The following is a 20,414-nucleotide window of genomic DNA, read 5'->3' as shown; positions in this document are numbered from 1 at the left end:
AGATGTGGTGGGGTTATTAAAAAATATCCAAAATAATTTGGACTATAATGTCTTTAACAACATAAATGAAACAGACTCCTCTTACTGCAAAGCATAAAGAAGATCCTCACAGTAGAGGCGTAACAGGGGTTACGCTCAGTCCTGATGAGTTTGTCTGAACGTGACACAGAGGTTGTTTCCCCGTGAAAAAACACTCGGCCTTTTCTGTGTCTTCAGCACAAACTGTTCTAAAAGCACAGAGCTAGAAAACCTGCCAGCGACCTCCTGCCAGCAGATGAAGAGCTGCTTTGTTTGTGTTTTTTTCCCGTCTTCATATTAAGCGTTTTCTCTTATTTCTATAACACTGCTCGTGCTAAAATCAAATTAAGGTTATTGCTTTCAGTGGAGCTTTAAGCAGAAAGTTTGAGTGCACATCAAGCGTCCATCATCGTTTCATTCATCCTGAAGGAGCGTTTTGGCCTTCTGTTCCAGCAGAGGTTAATCCTCCTTTCCACTTTAACGATCCTGAATGGCTCCCTCGTGGTGGTAAATGGAGGCTTTCGCTTAAATGACTAACACTGAAAATCTTTCTATTAACAGGAGCAGGTGTTCTCGTTCCAGGTGTTTCCCTCCTTCTGTCCTGCTTTACTCGTGTTTGGATGAAATCCATGTTTGTGCTTCTTTATTTCTGCTCATCTGTATCACTTATGCACCTCTTTATAAAAGGCACAGTCGCTTCTTCTCTCTGTTCAAAAAAGGACTTTGTTGGAACTCAGCAGCTGCAGCTCAGCTTTCAGCAGAGAGCAAAGACAATTATTAACAGCAGCTCCCTGCGTACCTGCAGACCACCTGCTGACAGGCTGCTGCACACCTCCACCAACAGTCATTACAACGAGGTATTTGGAGACGTGATGCGTCTGTCTGTGAACATCTATGTGTCATTTTGTTGAATTCTTACATAAATATGGACTCTGTGGCCTGTCAGACACATTCCATTCTTCATATCAAATATTTGGCAGCCATAACATGAAGAACTTTAACATCTTTGACAGACAGTCATTAAACGTTATTATGGACACAGGTTTAATGTTGGGGTGACGCTAGTTAGGGGTTAATGTGTGTGGGGGGCTGTGGACTGACCAGAAGGACCATCCATAGTCCCAGCTGTGAGGCCTCCAGTCTTCAGGACCCAGACTGACTGTGATCTGGAACACCTGGGTGTACATCATGTGGGCCACCATACCCAGAAGACCTGCAGCGCACACACACACACACACACACGCACGCACACACACGCACACACACGCACACACACGCACACACACGCACACACACGCACACAAATTCATTATGGAAACCATTAAAAAGGGCTTTTTACCGATCAAAACATAATATTGGAGCCAAATTTACACACCGTACAGCACAGTCAGTGCCCCTGTGCAGCCATGGTAGCAGCCTGATACTGTTGCTTAAATATAATATGAAACCGATCTGCATGTGCTGTAACAACCCCCTCTGAGCAGGCTCTTGGTGACAGTGGGGAGGAAAAACTCCCTTTGAGCAGGAAGAATGCGTTCAGGCGGATCTGGTTCTGTGAAGCCGCTGAGACTGATTTCGGTGAAATGTGGAGACCTTAATTTTTAATGACTGAATCTCAGTCTGTAAACACATTTCAACATTAAATGTAATCTGATTACAATCAGTAGGTACATTTTAGTTCAGTTTTAGAGTCTCAAAGTCATTTCAGCCTCATCTTCACTCAGATACTCATCTCTGAGGTTCAGCTGTGACAGACATTTTTCCATCCCTGTGATTGATTACAACACGACCAATGATTGATCACTGATCAGTGTGTTATGTGTCTAAAGCTTTACAGGATCAGGAGCAGGAGAACGACTGTGTGTCAGCTGCATCACTGCCCACAGAGTCAGACAAATGAACACTACAGACTTTATTCTAAGCTGATAATAAACCTGTGACATAAGTGCCGTCTCCGTCCTTCCATACTGGGGACTAAATGATCATAAAAGTGCTCTTGTTAAGGACAGAAAATAACAATCTAATGTCCAGTGTTTGACTTTAATGTTCAGGAACTTTATAAATGACGAAATGAGGGTCAGACAGGCGCTTCACATTTATCCATCAGTAAATCAAGTAACAGCATGATTTATTCTAAGGCTTTTTCTGGGGGGGCTAATTGAGTTTTTAAAAACTTTTCTGGACGCATAAACACATTTAAGCATCACCATTAGACAAAATGTCTTTAACACATTAAATATTCCTGTTTTAATGAGTCCTCTTTAGTCCCAGGTCAGTTCAAACCCTGTGAGGACGGCTTGGAGACACATTAGTGTGTTTTCTTGCTCTTACATAACAACAGAAACCCTCAGCACGAGACAGTCTGCCACCATAATTACCACAAAGCAAAAACAACAGTAAATCACTGCAGCCCAACAGTAATGAATCAGAACACATGTAATGATCATAATTAGTCATTATACAGAATCAATTGAATCAATGGGCGCGCTCGGAAACATCCAATCAATTACAGAGAGCGACACAATCAGTCAGCAGAATTACAACAAAGTCAAAACGCCGCGGCGCAAACGAGTCGATGTGACATTAACAAAGGCGTTATACATCACAATCACGTGTGTGTGTGTGTGGGGGGGGGGGGGGGGGGGGGGGGGTTTATGCTCCATATTCATCAGCTTTAAGACACCCACCATTACTTTTTATTTATTTATTAGTAAATCAAAGCTGTTTGTTGATGTCTTCACTTTTAATACTCCATATTTGTATTCCTGAACTCCACTGGAGCAGATTTGCACGAGTCACAGTTTAAATTTTCAGCTTCCTCTGATTGGCTGGCCCTTGTATACGAAGAAGGTTGAAGAAGAAGGTTGGCTGGGTGGGAGGGGAAAGGCGGAGCCTGGTAAAACAGGCGGGAGCCCTCATCAGGTGGCTGGGTTCAGGCCAACCGCTATAGGTGGCATCCAATCAGGACGCCACCTGGGTGCTCTCAGACAGCGAGTAGGCCTTTGGGTAGAGCCACAACTTGCTGGTGAGATTATGTATTGCATTTAGCACGAAGAAGTGGAAAACATTTTAGGGAAACTTAATTTGTGGCAGTGATAAATAGTTTATGTGGCTCACAGTGGGGTGGGGGCTCTTTGCAGAAGTTTGTTTTGGGCTCCTGAGAATGCAGGGCTCAGGTGTGGAGTATACACGTTGGTCTCCTTAGATGTAGCTGCAGGTCTGAAAAGTGAAGCCGATGTAAAAGTGCTTTAAACCTGCATTCCATTTAGTGCCCACCAGGGGGCGACCTCTGTGGCTGTAAAAAGTCTGAGGCAAAATGACCCTGGCTTCTTTTCTCTGTGACCTCTGTTGCTTATTTTAGGTCAAACTGAACAAATCATCAAGTGTCTTTTGTAAATGATCAGAGCTAATGATGTGTGATTGACAGCTCCACAGACAGATCCGGCCCTCGCTGGCTACGCCTGGTTTTTGGAGTACGTGAGCAGAGGGAAGGCCTGGATTTTTATCTCTGCTGTGTAATAGTTTTCAAAATGTCAATTACCTTTCCCTGGTGGAGAATGAGCATGAGGTTTTTACATAATTCAGAGCAGAAGTGTCACTTGTGATATGAAGTGATTAAGGGAGCGTGCTTCAGAGGTTTGCTGCATAAATGCTGTAAAATGTGCCGCTGTCCTCTGAGAGGAGCAGAGTGACGGACGCATCGCCAGCTTCTTGTGTAAGAGGTTTAACGTAAATTGGGGAAAAAATCCCTGGCACCGCCACATCCGAGGCTGCCATGGGATAACCTCTGACCCTGGACGACCTCACAAATCTGCCTCAGGCTCTGTCCGCTCTGCTGCTGATTCTCACAGCAATACTCAGAATATATGTAAATGATGCCCAGTGGTGTTTAAAGGATGTTCCTGATGCCAAATTTCACTGGACACGAATTATCTTTTGCCAGGAAAATCAACAGAGAAGAAGAAGTGAAGAATAAAAAAAGAGAAAAAATGAGGAGAGGGACTAAGAGACAAAAAACTAAAGAGTTAGATGAGGGAAAAGAGAAAAAGCAGGAAGAGGAAGCAGAAGAAGAATTAGAACGGAGGAGGAAGAAGCAGAAGAAGAAGCAGAAGAAGAAGAAGAAACGCAAGAAGAAGAATAGGAAAGGAAACTTGCATCTTACCGGACAGCACGGTGAAAACGGCGGCGAAGGCGTTGAGTTTGAGTCCGTCGATGACGTTGCTGGAGTGGAAAAGCTCGAGACACATGAGGCTGAAGCCGACCACCAGCAGCAGGATGTAGAGCACCTCGGACACCACGGACAACCACAGCACGCCTACAGACACCAACAGACCGCTCAGTCAGACAGACCTCACATAGATGCGTCCCGGACTTCTGAAGCTACGAGGGCTCAAAACGCTGGAGAGAAACTTTGTCTCCCATTTGTTCCACCTTCAGCCATTCATTCATCTGCTGTCCAATAAGCCACAAACCTGTGATGAAACTTTGATGAATTCTCAGATAATGACACATCTCTCCTCTGTAGTGAGGACAATGCACTTAGAGCTCAAAACAAGGTGAGGTTATTTGTTTCTCATCATCCCAGAGGAGGACAGGAAGGTGTTTGAGCCCTCTGGTCATAGACAGGGAAAAAAACCCTGCAGAGCTCAGAGAGACATTATAAAGGATGATGAACAGCTGTTACAACCCCGCTGTACCGTATGACATTTTTAAAGCACAGAAGAGATGTCATCCTGTAGCAGAAGCTGCCCTTGGGGTCCGCTCTCACTACCACGCTTCTTTTTCTCCACACGTATTATTTCTAAAAAGGCAAAAAGCTCCTCACGACACAGAATTAAACAGGATTATCTGCTCCTCTCCGCTCTGCTCTGCTGAGGATGAAGAGGAGGTAAAATTACAACCTCCAGGCTGAATTTTCAATTTGAATGTCAGTGAGTTTTGGTGCGGCGCTTCAAAACCCCCAAACTGGGAATATTGATCACTAATTTTGTCTTTGCTCTTTTCTCTAGGCAAGGTGGCAACCAACTACTGTTTCCTCTGCATCAGGATGCTAACCTTTCATCCATGTCATCGTCTCCACGTGGACATATTTCTTCCAAACGGTCTAAAAATCATTTCCGACTCCTTAATGAATCTTAACGAGCATCTTTAACTTCAAACAACTGCAAAGGAGAAGCCAGACTGTGTATTTCATGTGGTAGCACTGCTTTAAAGTCAGGGAACGACACTTCCATCCACTTTAGCCAATACAGATCATTTGAATATTGGCACCATGGAGATAAAGAGGAAGAGTCTGTGTGTCTCTGCTTAGACTGCTGTCAGATAAGCAGGAGAAACCTGTTCGCATTCCAGCACAACAAATTTAGTTTGTTTGTTTTGTTGTTTAGAAGTAAACAACAGTTATCGGGTGCACTGACATCACAGTTCACACGAGCAGTGACACAGATAAGGTGGAGCTCAGTCATGTGGAATGATCTCAGACTAAATCAATCCACATCAAAAGGAAGGAGGTGGCGTGGGCATCTGACTAAAGTGCCTCCTGGATGCCTCCTAGGTCAAGTGTTCCTGGGAGGAGGTCCTGGGACAGACCCAGGACGTCTCTGCTGCAATGGGGACCTGATAATTGGTAAAGGATGGATGGATGGCTAGGGTAGACAGACAGGTGGAAAAGGTGGAGGGATGCATGAACGCATGAATAAAAATACCTGATGGTCAAACTAAAAGAGCACCTGACTGACTCATATGACATCTGCTATTGAAGCGGAAACCAGAATCTAGCCAGCTTTATTAAGCATCTAAAGATGTTATTACCTGAAAATATAATAAAATATATAAAGAATAAATTGAACCTAAATGCACCGGTGCTTTATATGTCACGAGCTGGTGCTGCGAGACTCGTTGGGCACAGATGCCGAAGGACGCCTTGTGCTTGTGGAGATACGAGCAGGTTTGACGGCTCAGCAGAATCTGACACCCCGGAAATGCGAACAGGATGAATATCTCCCAGTACGAGCAAGGCCAGCGTGCCCTGTGTCAGTTATCAGTTCAGCGCACAAAGTGTCTTCTACTCATGTGAGTTTCTCCCAATGTGAAGTGTAAGTGCTGAGAGGAGGAAAATGAAGCACATGTGCAGCGACAGCCCAACGCTGACACAAAGAAGCAGCTCGGAAACTTTCTCTCTCATCAGCCACACGAGCAGATTTTATTCAGATGCTTCCGAGCTCGTCCTGCATCAATCCGCTTATTTAATCACATCAAACTCCCAGCGAGAGATGAAAGATGACAAGAGACGCTGCTCTGACTCGAAACCCTGTAACCGGCGTGACCCCGCAGGTCGCACGAATTTGACTCCACGCTCTCTGATTTCTTATTAGCCGCCGCTGTAATTTCCACACAGTCGATACAAACAAATTCCAGAGGTATAACCGCCTGCGGGGGAATTCAGAGTGCAACAATATTGACCAAAAACAATTTTCTCCCCTGTTTCTGTCTTATTGAATATGCACCAGTAGACTGAGCAGACTTCATTAGACTGAAGGCAGAAAATAAAATGTGCTGTGAAGGACTAAACCAACACTTCCTGATAACAGGAAGGAAGCAGCTCATCAGACCAAGTCTCATGTAAATGATATAATTACACCTTTAATTACTCTGTGCGCGCGAGTGTGTGTGTTTTCCTGAGCTTGTCAGTGGTGTGTGAAGTCAACAGTTTCTTGGGTTAATACATTTCATTTTTTGGGTTTTAGAGTTTTAAAAAACATTTTCATGTCATCAAATGCAAATTCTGATGAATTAATGCTGCTGTAACAGTTTAACCTGATACTCGATAAGATGGTTTTACCTGCTGTCACCCCAGCAGGTAGGTTTGAGTGTTCCAAAGGGATTTGTGTCTTCTCCTGGGATCAAACTGGGTTTCAGTTTTATCACATTTTAGGAGTTGAAAGTGTCCAAATTTGGATGAGAGGGTGGAGTGCTAAGTGTTCGGCCAACACTAACTAGCTTAGTTATCCATAGACTGTATGGGAGCAGGACACAGACAGACAGGCCTGCTCAGTAACTTCCAAATTAATTCCTGAAATTCCTAGAAACTGGAGACTTTTGGATGGCCTGTGAGCACAGTACCAGGACCAGCTACAACTATAACCACCCGCTTCACCATCCAGCTGTCAGCCATTAAGGCCATGCCCTTTATTTCAAGCATCGAGTTTCCACGAACGGTAAAATTATCAGTAATGACCAAACATTTAATGTAAACATTTAATGACCTTTTGTACAAGGGTGTAAAAATATCTGTTTCTGCCATTGGTGGAGACTGACCAGTGACTGAGTTTCTGACCAGTTATCTAATCATATTACCTCTAATTTGGCTAATATTTAAGACAGTTGAAAAATCAGGTTCATTTATTAAATGTATCCAGGTTTTGGAAAATGACATTTTTTCCCTATTTTGCCTCAGTGCAGACTTTCAGCTTTCATTCAAGACATTTACCCAAAGTGCTCCACTACCTGTTCGGGCATTGTAGCCGTTTTTATAAACAAGTCCCCATTTTTAGAGGACCAAAAGTAATTGGACAATAGCCAAGCAGTTTCTCTGCCAAGCGAGACCAAGTCCCTCATTATTCCATGACAAATTAAGCAGATTAAAGATCTGGAGCTGGCTTCAAGTGTTCACCGGAACCCTGAATCCAACGTCCAAAGAGATATCAGTGGAAGAAAACAAGGCCATTAGTAAGCTGAAAGAACAAAACTAAGTCTCTCAAAGATGCAGGAAAACCTTTAGATGTGACACACTCAACAAACTGGTTAATTCTTAAAAATAAAAATAAAATGCATTAGTCAGCTCATACTGAAAAGAAAAAACTTTTACAACAACATGCAAACCATGGATTAGACTCAAGATCAGGCAAGTCAGAAAACATCTAAAGAGTCGGCAGAGTTCTGGAAAAATGAAAGAAATCTTTGGAAAGATGAAGAAATTATGATGAAATTATAGCAGAATGATGGAACAAGAAGAGAACGGAGAACATCATCTGAAGCAGAGCACATCATATGGCGGAGGTAGTGTTATGGCACTGGACTGTGTGGCTGCCAATGGCACCGGGTCACTGGTGCCTATTGATCACCGACTGCTGATAGAAGCAGCAGAGCTCAACTTCCTGTTCAGATTCAGCCAAAGCTGATCAGGCAGAGCCTCACAGTGCAGATAATTACCCAAAGCAAAAGCAACTCAAGACTTTCCCAAGGAAACGAAATGAGATTTGATGGCCCAGTTAGCTTCCTGATCTCAACCCACCAGCTTTTCAGTTATTAGTTACAAAACTGAAAGCTGAGAGACGCAAAAAGATGCAGCAGCTAAGGCTGCAAATTTACATTTTTTTTTGGAATTTAGTGCAAACGTTCGCACAAAATAAGTCTTGGGACCAAAGACGATAACTACCCACACCTTTCTGACAAATGTAACTTGGCAAATAAGATGAGAGCAGACAACGAAGGGTCTCATGAAAAGTTAAAAGTCTGTTTGCATATGAAAATAAACAGAAGTGGCCCAACAGCTGAACCTCTTTAAACTCCAGGATGTCAGACTCATCTTACATCGTGGATCAGATGCAGCACACTTTGATGTTAAGTGTCAGTTTAAAGAAGTTTAGCTACACATTTGATCCTTCAGATATTTTAATATAAAACATTTCTATAGCAGATAGAAAAAAACATTTTAATCTATAATCGAATAACTTTTGTGTAGCATAAAAATACAGTTAGAGTCCAAAGCTTATTCCTTTCGATGTCCAGTGAGGCTGAACTGGAGTCTTTGCTGGGTTGATTCTGGACCCCGAGCCTCATGTTTGACACCCCTGCTGTAATCTTTTCCTATGGTACGCACGTCTGAGTCCCAGTCCCAGTTTTCATAATTCCCTGTTCCAAAGAGTTTATATTAGTTTAGAGCACCCATGCAGTCACCACTGATAGCCAGCTACATGTTCGCGCATCATCTGTATGTTTGATCTTAATGACACACACAGATGTAAAGAAAAATAAATGGCGTTTGTCATGTCATCTCTCAAGTGGGTCTGGTTCTGCTGGAGTGGGCGGGACTTGAATCCTGGCTTCGATTCGCTCTCGCTGACTCTTTCCGTCTAATCAAATTAAGAGTTGTTTTTTTTGTTTCACTTTTCATTAAGAGCAGACTTGGATCTGACTGAGGAGCAGCTGCGTGTTATAAAACCCAGCAGCAGGCATGTCGGGCCCAAAGGAAGGCAGATTAACATATCGTATCCTTGTGTGGGAAGCAAGGTCACCCCGCTCAATACATCATATCATCCACCTCTGCTCCATGCATCACTCCTGCTCTTCCAGATGGCATTAACAGATGAAACCATCGCAGAACTTTCATTATTAACTACCTGCTCTGCATGAAGCAGAGAATTAGAGGCAACGCCCCACATGCACCAAAATATTCCCTTTCTTCTGGATGCTCAAATATTCCTTTCATTCGCTGCAGGATATAAACAACATGAAATAATCTGCTCTTATCTGCAGTTAGGATGAATCTTGATGAGCTGCAATATTCCCTCATTATTCAGCATCCTCTTCTTAATATATTCTGCACTTCATTTGGGTTTAAAAAGAGTTTAACGTTATACAAGAGGACCTTCTCATGAGGTAAGCCTTTCATGTTCTGGTCAGGTTACAGTCGGCAAAAGCAAACTTTGGAAACGTTGCTTAAAATCTGTCTAAAATTTTGATGTGAACATACGGCCACATCCTCACCTTTGTTAGGCGACAGGCTCCAATAACTTCCATAAATCACCAGTGACACCACACAGGAAAAGACTCAGCCTGTTTCATATCAATTAATAAGTGTCACTTTGCCTCTTCCCCCTCCTTTGTCAATATAATAACGATGACGGCCTCAGGATGCTTCGAATGAATCTCAGAATCTTAAAATCCGAAGACCCAGTTTAGAGATGTATTCCACTATTTTCCTCATTTTCCCATTTCTTTCTTCAACTCATAGATCAACTATGACTTTCCTTAGATATATACACTATCTACAGATGTGCTCCATTATATTTCAATTCCAGCTGTGACAGCAAACTTCTCATTGCATTTTTCGGTGGTGGGAACTGGTCTTACACTGGTCCCAGTTTCTAACTAATCAGTGCTGTAATGGTGCTGGTATTGCTGGTTTAACTAAAGTGCCTCTAGAAGCCTCTTGGTATCGCATCATGGCTGCAGTTTGACAGTTATTTAGAAGCTCTTGTCTAAATATTTGGAGAAAAGAGACATAACTTTTATTTTGATCTACCAAATACTGCAGTTCCTTTAATGTCCACTAGAGGCTCCAGCAGTAAATCTGCAAAAACTGTTTTAGTCACTTTAGTTCATTTCTTAAATTTCTTTCCTTTTTTAGGGGTGCGGCCTCTTGGCAAGACCCTGAACTGGACCTCTGGACCGTGTTTGTGCTGTTGGAGCCTTTTGGAGCATTTTTAATGACATCATCTGTCCAATAATATGGCCGCTGTGAGGTGACTAACAGGCTGTCCAAGGAGTCTGAGCTCCAGTTATAGTGAGTAAAATTTCATGAATTTGACTGGATGTTGATTAGCACCAGGTAGCAGGTATCTGTGTCTATTTGCTGCACCCATACGTCCAAGGATCTGACACGCTACTCACGACAGCTAACATTAGCCACCCTCTGGTCCAAATACAGAACTTCGGTATTTTAAAAACAGAAAAATATTAAATTGTTCGGGGAAAACGTGAAAGATGAAGTTTAAAAGTATCCAAGGACTAAAGTCCAACCTTTATATACAGTCTATATATTTAACTGTCATCTCCTGCTACGTTTGGTAAACTGAACATATAAATAAATACACACTCTTTCCTCTGCAATGACGGCGGTAATGACTGGAATCTTCTAATCACAAGTTTTAAAGTGCTTTGAGTTGTTTTTATAATTAGACAGAGGGGTTTGTGGTAAATGCAGTTTAAAAAGCAAAACAAAAATGCAGCTATGTTACTTTTGGAAGATTGCATCAATCTTACCTGCATGGTACCACAAACTTCAGCACCAGTTGTAATTACAGAAAGGGGTCAAAGGTTAGTCCACGTGACCTTATTTAAGGTAGCATGTCCCAACTCTCCGCATACTTCCTGTAGAACGAGCTTTGGAAAGGCAGTTGCAGCTCTACAGTCTGGCCGAGCAGATGTCACAGTTTATGTGGGACATTTTTATTCAGCCTCCTTGTCTGATGTATTCAGCCGATGTCCCACATTTTGATCGGCTTCAAAGGAATTTCACTTTCCTGCAGTGAGTTTTATTTCCTGATGGATGTGAAGGAAGCAGTAAAGTAGAAGTTAACCTGGGTTTTGCAGCTTAACAGTGAAAGTTGCAGATCACCATGATTCCAGATGGATACGATGGAAGATACCACAAAGACAGTCAAGTGAGCAGGAATACTGAGACACTGAGTTTTGTCCGCTGACCTGACAGAGATAATTGGAAGCAGGAGATGGCCGTTAGAACATTTATGGAAGGCTTCCAAGCTTGAGGTCCATAGGGTACATCTCAAGGAATCAATTTTCTCACTTAACGACAGGATAAAAAAATGGCAGAAATGAATATTTTGCTAATCTAATAGCTTAAAAAAAGAAAAATCCCAGAGTATTGTTTGATACGATTAAGAACATTGTCTCTCCTGATATTCCTCATGTACCAGTCTATACTAAATCTGATTGTAATGACTTTTTAAACTATTTTGTTAATAAGGTCGCTGCCGTCAGGTCGAATATTTCTCCATCATCCTCTCAGTATCACACGTGCTTACCTCTGATACTTGCTCCTCTTTTACTCCTGTTACCTTACAAGACATCAGTGTCTGCTTGGTCAGATGAAACTGACTTCAAGCCACCTTGATGTACTTCTTGGTTAGTGTGTTTAACTCTATTGGCTCCTGCATTCTGGAAATAATTAATACTTCTCTTTATACTGGCTCAGTTTCCAGCTATTTTAAACAAGCTATTGTTGAACTAATGTTAAAGAAACCTAATTTGGACCCATCTCTTCCAAGCAGTTACAGGTATTTTCCAGTCCGGGTTCTGCAAATTACACTCCACTGAAACCGCTTTGCTTAAAGTGTCTCTGATGGCAGCAGAGTCAGGAGAGTACAGCGTTCTGGTTCTGTTGGATCTCAGCTCTGCTTTTGATACTGTTGATCACAGCATCCTGATAAATAGGCTGAAGGACTCGTTTGGGATCACTGGTGTTGTTTTAAATGGTTTATGTCGTATCTATCTGAGAGATCCTTTACTGTCTGTATGAATAATGTGTTGTCTGCCTTCTGGGGCACCTCAAGGATCCGTTTTAGGTCCGATTCTCTTTTTGCTGTATATCCTCCCTCTAGGCCAAATTATCAGACGTTACATATTTCTTATCATCTCTATGCTGATGACATTCAGTTATACTGTTCTTTCAAAGCTTCTGAGTTTTATAAATTGTCGTCTTTAAATAATTGTCTGTCTGAGATCAAACAGTGGTTAAATGACAGTTTCCTCCAGTTAAATGCAGATAAAACAGAAACCTTGATTATTGCACCTGATCACATGCTCTCAGAAAATAAGCAGCACTTCAGTTTTTTTAGACCCTTCATTTCAGTCGCGTCTCAGAAACGTATATTTGACAGTTCAATGTCTCTTGAGAAACACTAAACAACTTGTCCGGAACTGTTTTTATCATCTAAGAAACATTTCTAAACTCAGACGTGTGTCAAAGGCAGAACTTGAGATGATTCATGCTTTTATCTCTTCTCGTTTGGATTATTGTAATGGTCTTTTTACTTGTCTCAACAAATCAGCTCTGGATCGCCTTCAGTCTGTACAGAATGCAGCGGCAAGACTTTTTTTTTTGTAATCGACGTCTTTATTTGTTTTTAACATTTCACAACACGAAAAAACAAACAAAACAACCAACAAAACAACAACAGGAAGGGAAAAAAAAAAAACAATAAAGAAAAGAAAAGACAGCTTTCAATCCCATAGCTAATCCACCTTTATACTTCGGGTCCATTTTCAATACCTGTTAACTAACAGTACACCCGTAAAAAAATAAAAACAAAAAAAAAAAAAAGGACAGTTAACTCAAATCTTTAAGTCATTCCCTTACTGAGTGCCTACACAAACAAACAGTGCAGCAAGCGTACAACATAACTAAAGATAATTGCCCTGACCAAATAAGTTCCAACCATCTCAGCCAAAAACACGTCCCCACGATTTGTCAAAACCCTCCCTATCATCATTAATCCTAGCCAAGAGTTTTTCATACGACACCATTTTCAGCATAGTTTCTTTCCACCTATTATATTCTGGAGGAGATGGTTCCTTCCATACACTCAGAATAACTCGAGCCGCTGCGATCACCCCCACCTTTATAACCACAAAGTCATATTTTGAAACCCCAGGTAACACCGACCGATCCCCTAATAAGCACAGTCTTGGTGACAGGGGTATCATCAAACCAATCCACCTTCCTATTTTGTCCAACACTTTTTGCCAAAAGGGATAAACTTTCCCACATTCCCAAATAGCATGTATAAATGTCCCTGGATCTGAACTACATTTCCAGCATACATTACTGGGACTAATTCCCATTCTATAAAGTTTGGATGGAGTGAAGTACCACCTGTGTATTAATTTATACTGAGTAAATTTACCCCTGGCCTCCCTTATATACTTATCAGAGAATGACAAAATTCTGCGCCAGTCTTCTTTAGAAATTGCACAACCCAGATCCCTCTGCCATATAATCCTCAAGTTTTCACATATCTCTTTTTTTGGATTGTTAAACAGTTTGTAGAAAACAGCCGCCCTATGTGCTGTACTGGACAATTCTAAAAACTCCACCACCATATTCGAGCTTTGAGCAAATTTTCCTTTGGTAACACAATCCCTTATTTGTAAATATTTCCAAAAATTATTTTCTCTTATCAAACCGTATTTTCGGGTTATTTCAGCAAATGACATAAACACTCCCCCTGAGTAAAGATCACTTATCCTGCGTATGCCTTTGACAAGCCATTCCTTCCAGAACACAGTTTTCCGCCCAATCCGTACAGCAATATTGTTCCATAGCGAGGCATAAGGTTGTCTTAGATGAGATGCTCCACACAACTTGTGCACCTCTACCCAGACAGCTTTGGAATACCTGAGCACTGGGTTACAGCGGCAAGACTTTTAACTGGCACAAACAAGAGGTCACACATTGCTCCAGTTTTGGCTTCTCTTCATTGGTTGCCTGTAAATTTTAGGGGTCATTTTAAAATTTTAATTGTAACTTTTAGAGCTCTGCACGGTGAAGCTCCCCAGTATATCTCTGACCTGCTGAAACCTCATGCTTCATCCCGAGCACTTAGGTCGTCAGGTCAGAGGCTACTGGTACTAGGTTTAAAACACGTGGGGATCGGGCTTTTCAGGCTGTGGGACTCCCTGCTGTTGTCGTTACGCGGTCTAGACTCCATCGACTCCTTTAAAAAGCAGCTGAAGACATTTTTATGCAAACATTTTTTTTCACTGTTTTATATTATTTTATTTGTATTTCTGAATTTATTCTGAAGCACTTTGTGATTTTTATCTGTGAAATATGCTATATAATTCTATTGGCAAGATGGCGGCGCGCACAGACGCAGCGGCCCGGAGCTCCTACACTTTTGTACTTTTGGTGGTACTGTGTATTATTTCACACAGTCTGGGGTTACTTCAATACAACTAAGCCGTGGAGATCTTCAACTAACATCCGAGTATCTCATCCCCCCGGAGATCGTTAAGCAACCCCCGGGGCTACCCGCAACAGCAAGCCGCAGGAGGAGACGTTGCGAGCGGAGGCAGAAGAGAGGCAGGCGGGGAGGCCTGTGGGCACGGCTAAAGACTGGTCCGTTTAAACCCCCACTCCCGATCATATTCCTCTCCAACGCCCGTTCAATCCGTTACAAACTGGATGAAATACGACTGCAGATCGCCACTCGACGGACTTTTAATAACTGTTCGTGCATGATTTTCACTGAAACCTGGCTGGACAGCGCCATTCCCGATGCGGCTATCGATCTAGCAGGCCGCACCGCCTATCGAGCCGACAGGTCTGCGGACTCGGGTAAGAAGACTGGCGGGGGGCTGTGCATCTATATTAACAACCTTTGGTGCACGAACGTCACGGTAACGGAAAAACTGTGCAGTACAGAGGTAGAACTGTTGGTGTTAAAGTGCCGTCCATTCTATCTCCCTCTGGAATTTTCTGCCGTTTACATCTGCGCTGTTTACATTCCACCAGATGCTAATGCTAAGCTAGCGTTAGCACAATTGAGCAGCAGCATCAATAACAGCCTGGTAGCACACCCGGACAGTGTCTTTATTGCGGCTGGGGATTTTAACCACGCGGACCTGAAATCTGTACTTCACAATTTCCACCGTAATGTGAAGTGTGCTACCAGAGGAGATAGAACGTTGGACCAGGTGTACACCAACATGGCGAATGCGTACAGAGCCCAGGCTTATCCCCACCTGGGTCTGTCAGACCATCTCTCCCTTCTGCTACACCCAATATACACACAAAAGATCAAGAGCACTGGGATTACAACCAAAACCGTGAGAACATGGCTGCAGGATGCTATTCCGATGCTTCAGGACTGTTTCCACTGCACAGACTGGGATGTATTCAAGGTGCAGGACACTGACAATCGTGTCGCATTGGACAGTTACACCTCCACTGTCTTGGACTACATCTGTTTCTGTGTGGACAATGTAACAACTTGGAAACGATTCCGTGTGTTCCCTAATAATCCACCCTGGATGACACACGGAGTTCAACAACTTATTCGAACGAGGAACAACGCTTTCAAATCCGGGGACCAGGAGGCATACAGTGCTGCCAGGGCCAACCTGAGAAGAGGCATCAAGACTGCCAAGCAGCAGCACAGGAGGCGTATCGAGGCCAGGTTTGAGAACAACACAAACCCAAGGCAGGTCTGGGAGGGCATCAGGGCTATCACGGACTACAAAAGAAGAACACCATCACCCTCAGCCGACAGTTCTACTCTGGCTGAGGATCTAAATCTCTTTTATGCCCGTTTTGACAGGGAGAACACAGACCCTGTCCTGTCCCCTCTCCCCTCAACCGATCCTGCTCCAGTCCTGAGCACTCATGAGCTGAGGCGTGTGTTCCGGAGCATTAACACCAGGAAGGCGGCCGGGCCGGATGGAGTGCTGGGCCGGGTGCTAAAAGACTGTGCTGCGGACCTGGCGGACGTCTTCACCTCTATATATAACACCTCGTTGTCCTGTTCACTGGTACCATCCTGTTTCAAAGCAGCAACCATCGTTCCCATCCCAAAACAGTCAAAAGTCACATGTCTGAACGATTTCAGACCTGTGGCACTCACCCCCATTCCCGCCAAATGCCTGGAGAGACTGGTCATTAAACACATCAGAGCTGCTTTTCCACCATCCCTGGACTCGTACCAGTTTGCATACAGGGAGAACCGGTCAACTGAGGATGCGATCGCCACAGTGCTGCACACATTACTGAAGCACTTGGAACACAGGAACACCTATGCACGGCTCCTCTTTGTAGACTACAGCTCGGCTTTTAATACCATCCGGCCATACAAACTCCGTCCCAAACTCCACCAACTGGGACTTAACTCCTCTCTGTGCAACTGGATTGTGGACTTCCTCACTAACCGTAGACAGAGTGTCAGAGTGGGTAAGAACACCTCTTCCACCCTTGTGGTCAACACCGGTGCCCCTCAGGGGTGTGTTCTGAGCCCTCTGCTATACACTCTCTTCACCCATGACTGTATTTCCTCCTGCGCGTCCAATCTCATTGTTAAGTTTGCAGATGACACTACAGTGCTCGGACTTATATCCAACAATGATGAGACAAACTATAGGACAGAGGTGCAACAACTAGAGTCATGGTGCCACGACAATAACTTGGTCTTAAACACCAAAAAGACCAAGGAGATCATTGTAGATTTCCGGAAGAGGGGTCATAACAACCATCTGCCTCTCTTCATTGGCAGTGAGGCGGTGGAGAGGGTGAGCAGTTTTAAATTCTTGGGGGTAACTGTGACCGAGGACCTGTCCTGGGGCAACCATATCACCTCAGTTGTACGGAAGGCCCAACAGCGCCTCTACTACCTGAGGAGACTGCGGAGCGCACACATTCCCAGATCTCTGATGTTGAACTTCTACAACTGTGCCATCAGCAGCGTTCTGACGTATGGATTTCTAGTGTGGTTCCCCAGCTGCACCAAGGCCGATCAGCAAGCACTCCAGCGGGTGGTGAAAGAAGCTGGCAGAATTATTGGAACAAGTCTGCCAGAGATCAGTAATATCTTCCCCACTCGCTGTCTGAGGAGGGTGCACAGTATCCTGCGGGACCAACATCACCCTGCGCGCCACCTTTTCCATCTGCTGCCCTCAGGGAGAAGGTACAGGTCTATACAGGCCAGAACATCCAGACTGGCCAACAGCCTGTATCCACAGGCTGTGAGGCTCCTGAACTCTCTGCCCCCCTCTCACGGACAATAACCATATCCAACTTCTTAATAGCAATGAACTGGTCTGCATTGGTGCATCATATCTTTATTCTCTTCCCCCTCCTGCCCCCCCCTTTCTTAAATAGATAACTATCATATCTGATATCATATCTCACAGTACAATAATATTGAATGGGTTGCATTGTTGTACTTTGTCATGTTTCTCAGGTCTTTGTCTGAATTTCTACGAACACTACTTGTTATGTTCTCATGTTATTGTTAAGGATTGTCTTATTGCATTGGAGTCACACTGGGTTAAATATGTACACTTGGGTTTTAAGGGGTATTTATTATTTTCTTCTTCTTCTTTTTTTTTTTTTTTTTTTTTTTGGGTTGTATTGAAGCCCCAAACGCAATTTCATTGTTCTTGACAATGACAATAAATAAATACTAACTACTAACTAACTACTAAATAAATTTTACTTACTTACTACTTAGTAGTTAAAAGAAGTTTAACAGTTTCAGTGATATAAAAAGGGAATAAAGAGTATATGCAGGAAGAAGAAAGAAACTTCAGCTTTTATCTCCAGAGAGAGTTGGAAAAGTCTCCTTCAGATTAAAATCACAAGGTAAACACCAAACCTGTAACCTCCACTGTGAGTTTATTTCAAGTTTGATATGTCAAAATGACCATGCAGCGTTGGTGACGTGTCCCACACAAACACGCTTGTTATTGTCATTTTAGATGTGAACTCATAACACACAAGGGCACAGCACTACAGTCGTCCAGGAGGTGAGAGGTAATAAAAAACTCTGAGAGTCCAGAATTCACATTTTTCTTAGTGCACCACAGGTGAAAACCCTCTGAAACAGTGAAAGAGTCCAAAAACAAAAGTAAGTGTGTGTGTGTGTGTGTGTGTGTGTGTGTGTGTGTGTGTGTGTGTGTGTGTGTGTGTGTGTGTGTGTGTGTGTGTGTGTGTGTGTGTGTGTTTGGTTTTTTCCCCTTGGCCCAGTGAACAGGTGGGGAGCGGCAGGGAGTGGCGAAGCTGCCTAATGACCATCATCACTCACCTCTCTCCGATGCCGGGGCCAAATCAATGAAGCTCCGACACTTCTCACCTGAGAGGAGAGAGAAAGGGAGAGGAAGGAGAGAGGGAGGTGTAGATGTAAAGAGGGAAGAAGAGGTGGAGGAAACAAGGTGAATCGAGTTGGGAATAAAGGGGGGGGGGGGGGGGAGCAGGTGCAGAGGATGAGGCGATTAGTGGGCAGGAGACAAGGATGGAAATGAATGCATAGGGGGGAGAGAAAAGGATAAAATGAACGTTAGTGTGGCGGACTGATACGAACTGAAACCACGTCAGGCTCACAAATAAAGACACAGTGACTCAAGATGATCCTCTGCACACTGCTGCACACTGCCAGGCATTATTAAGTTGTTTTAAAAGCTGTATTAGTCACATTCATTTGCTTTTGTTCCATCGCATTAAACAAAAGATGTTTACAGCACAGAGCTGGAGTCAGGATGAAAATCCCAAAGCAGAGAACTCAGTTAAATGATTAGAACGATCTGTTGATCCATTCTCTGACAAAAATCTGAGTCATGGTCACGAGGGCAGAGACATCCACCCATCTCCACAGTCACCTCCTCCACCATTTCTAAGGGGACACCAAGGTGTCGCCAAGACACCCGATCTCTCCGGCAGTCTGACAAAACATCGCCTAGATGTCCTCCATTGTTGTGTTATGTCATGGGGTTTTTCGAATGTATGTTTGTCACAGTTTCAGATCATCAAACAAATTCAAATATTAGACAAAGATAACAAATGTAAACACAAAATGCAGTTTCTAAATTATGGTGTTTGTTATTAAAAGGAAAATAATCCAAACCTACGTGTCCCTGTGTGAAAAACCGATTGTCACCGACCCATCATTACATAAATTAGCTGTGATGTATCACATCTTTGGAAAGCTGAATTCAGTTTCTAGCCACACCCAGGCCTGATCACTGTCATACCTGTTCACAATCAAGAAATCACTTAAATAGGACCTGCCTGACGAGGTGGAGCAGACCAAAAGATCCTCAAAAGCCAGACATCACGCCGGGATCCAAGGAAATTCAGGTACAAATGAGAAACAAAGTAACTGAGATTTCTCAGACTGGAAAAGGTTATAAAGCCATTTCTAAAGCAGAGGGACTCCAGCAAACCACAGTGAGAGCCAATTTCCACAAATGGCAAGAACATGGAACAGTGGTGAACCTTCCCAGGATTGGCCAGCTGAAGAGAATTACCCTAAGAGCGCAGCGACGACTCATCCAAGAGGTGACAAAAGAACTGCAGGCCAGAGTTCATGACTCCACCGTAAGAAAGAGACCTGGCAAAAATGGCCTGCATGGCAGAAAACCAATGCTGAGCAAAAGGAACATAAAGAAAAATATCTGGATGATCCCCAAAACTTTTGGGAAAATATTCTGTAGACTGACGAGACAAAAGCTGAAGTTTTTGGAAGGTGTGTGTCCCATTACACCAAACCATAATACACCAGCAAGTCCACCTCTGACTAGGCCGATCCAGAGTCTTAATTTTGCTTTTCTTAAGCCACTCAAAGTCCTGACCCGAATCCGATTGAGATGCTGTGACATGACCTTTGAAGGCGGCTCATGTGTGGCTGAACTATAACAATTCTGCAAAGCTGAATGGGCCAAAATTCCTCCACAGCTGTAAAAGACTCGTTGCCTCTTATCATGACTTAAAACTGGTAACAGCAGGTGGTTAGTTTGTGATATTACTCATTGCTCTGACCTAGATTTACTGCTCTTGTATTAAGGTTTGTCTCAGTGGCAGGTGGGTCACATATTAGCCTTAACAC

The 20,414-nt window shown here is 43.4% G+C and overlaps 1 protein-coding gene across 2 annotated transcripts in view; it reads right to left on the bottom strand.

Annotated features, from left to right (window-relative positions):
- gsg1l (gsg1-like) overlaps positions 1-20,414 on the bottom strand; it is a 38,316-nt gene that overhangs the window by 3,220 nt on the left and 14,682 nt on the right. The window contains exons 2-4 of one of the 2 annotated variants that reach the window (XM_082530667.1): positions 18,618-18,665; positions 4,181-4,333; positions 1,120-1,231 (exon numbers count right to left, since the gene is read on the bottom strand). In XM_082530667.1, coding sequence (XP_082386793.1) covers positions 1,120-1,231; positions 4,181-4,333; positions 18,618-18,665 — 313 coding nt within the window. The remainder of the gene's footprint in view (positions 1-1,119; positions 1,232-4,180; positions 4,334-18,617; positions 18,666-20,414) is intronic. The other variant, XM_082530668.1, reaches the window with a different exon arrangement.

Source organism: Aulonocara stuartgranti, assembly GCF_965226115.1.
Source record: "Aulonocara stuartgranti genome assembly, chromosome: 4".
NCBI lineage: Eukaryota > Metazoa > Chordata > Actinopteri > Cichliformes > Cichlidae > Aulonocara > Aulonocara stuartgranti.
This window is presented reverse-complemented; position numbering and strand designations above follow the sequence as displayed.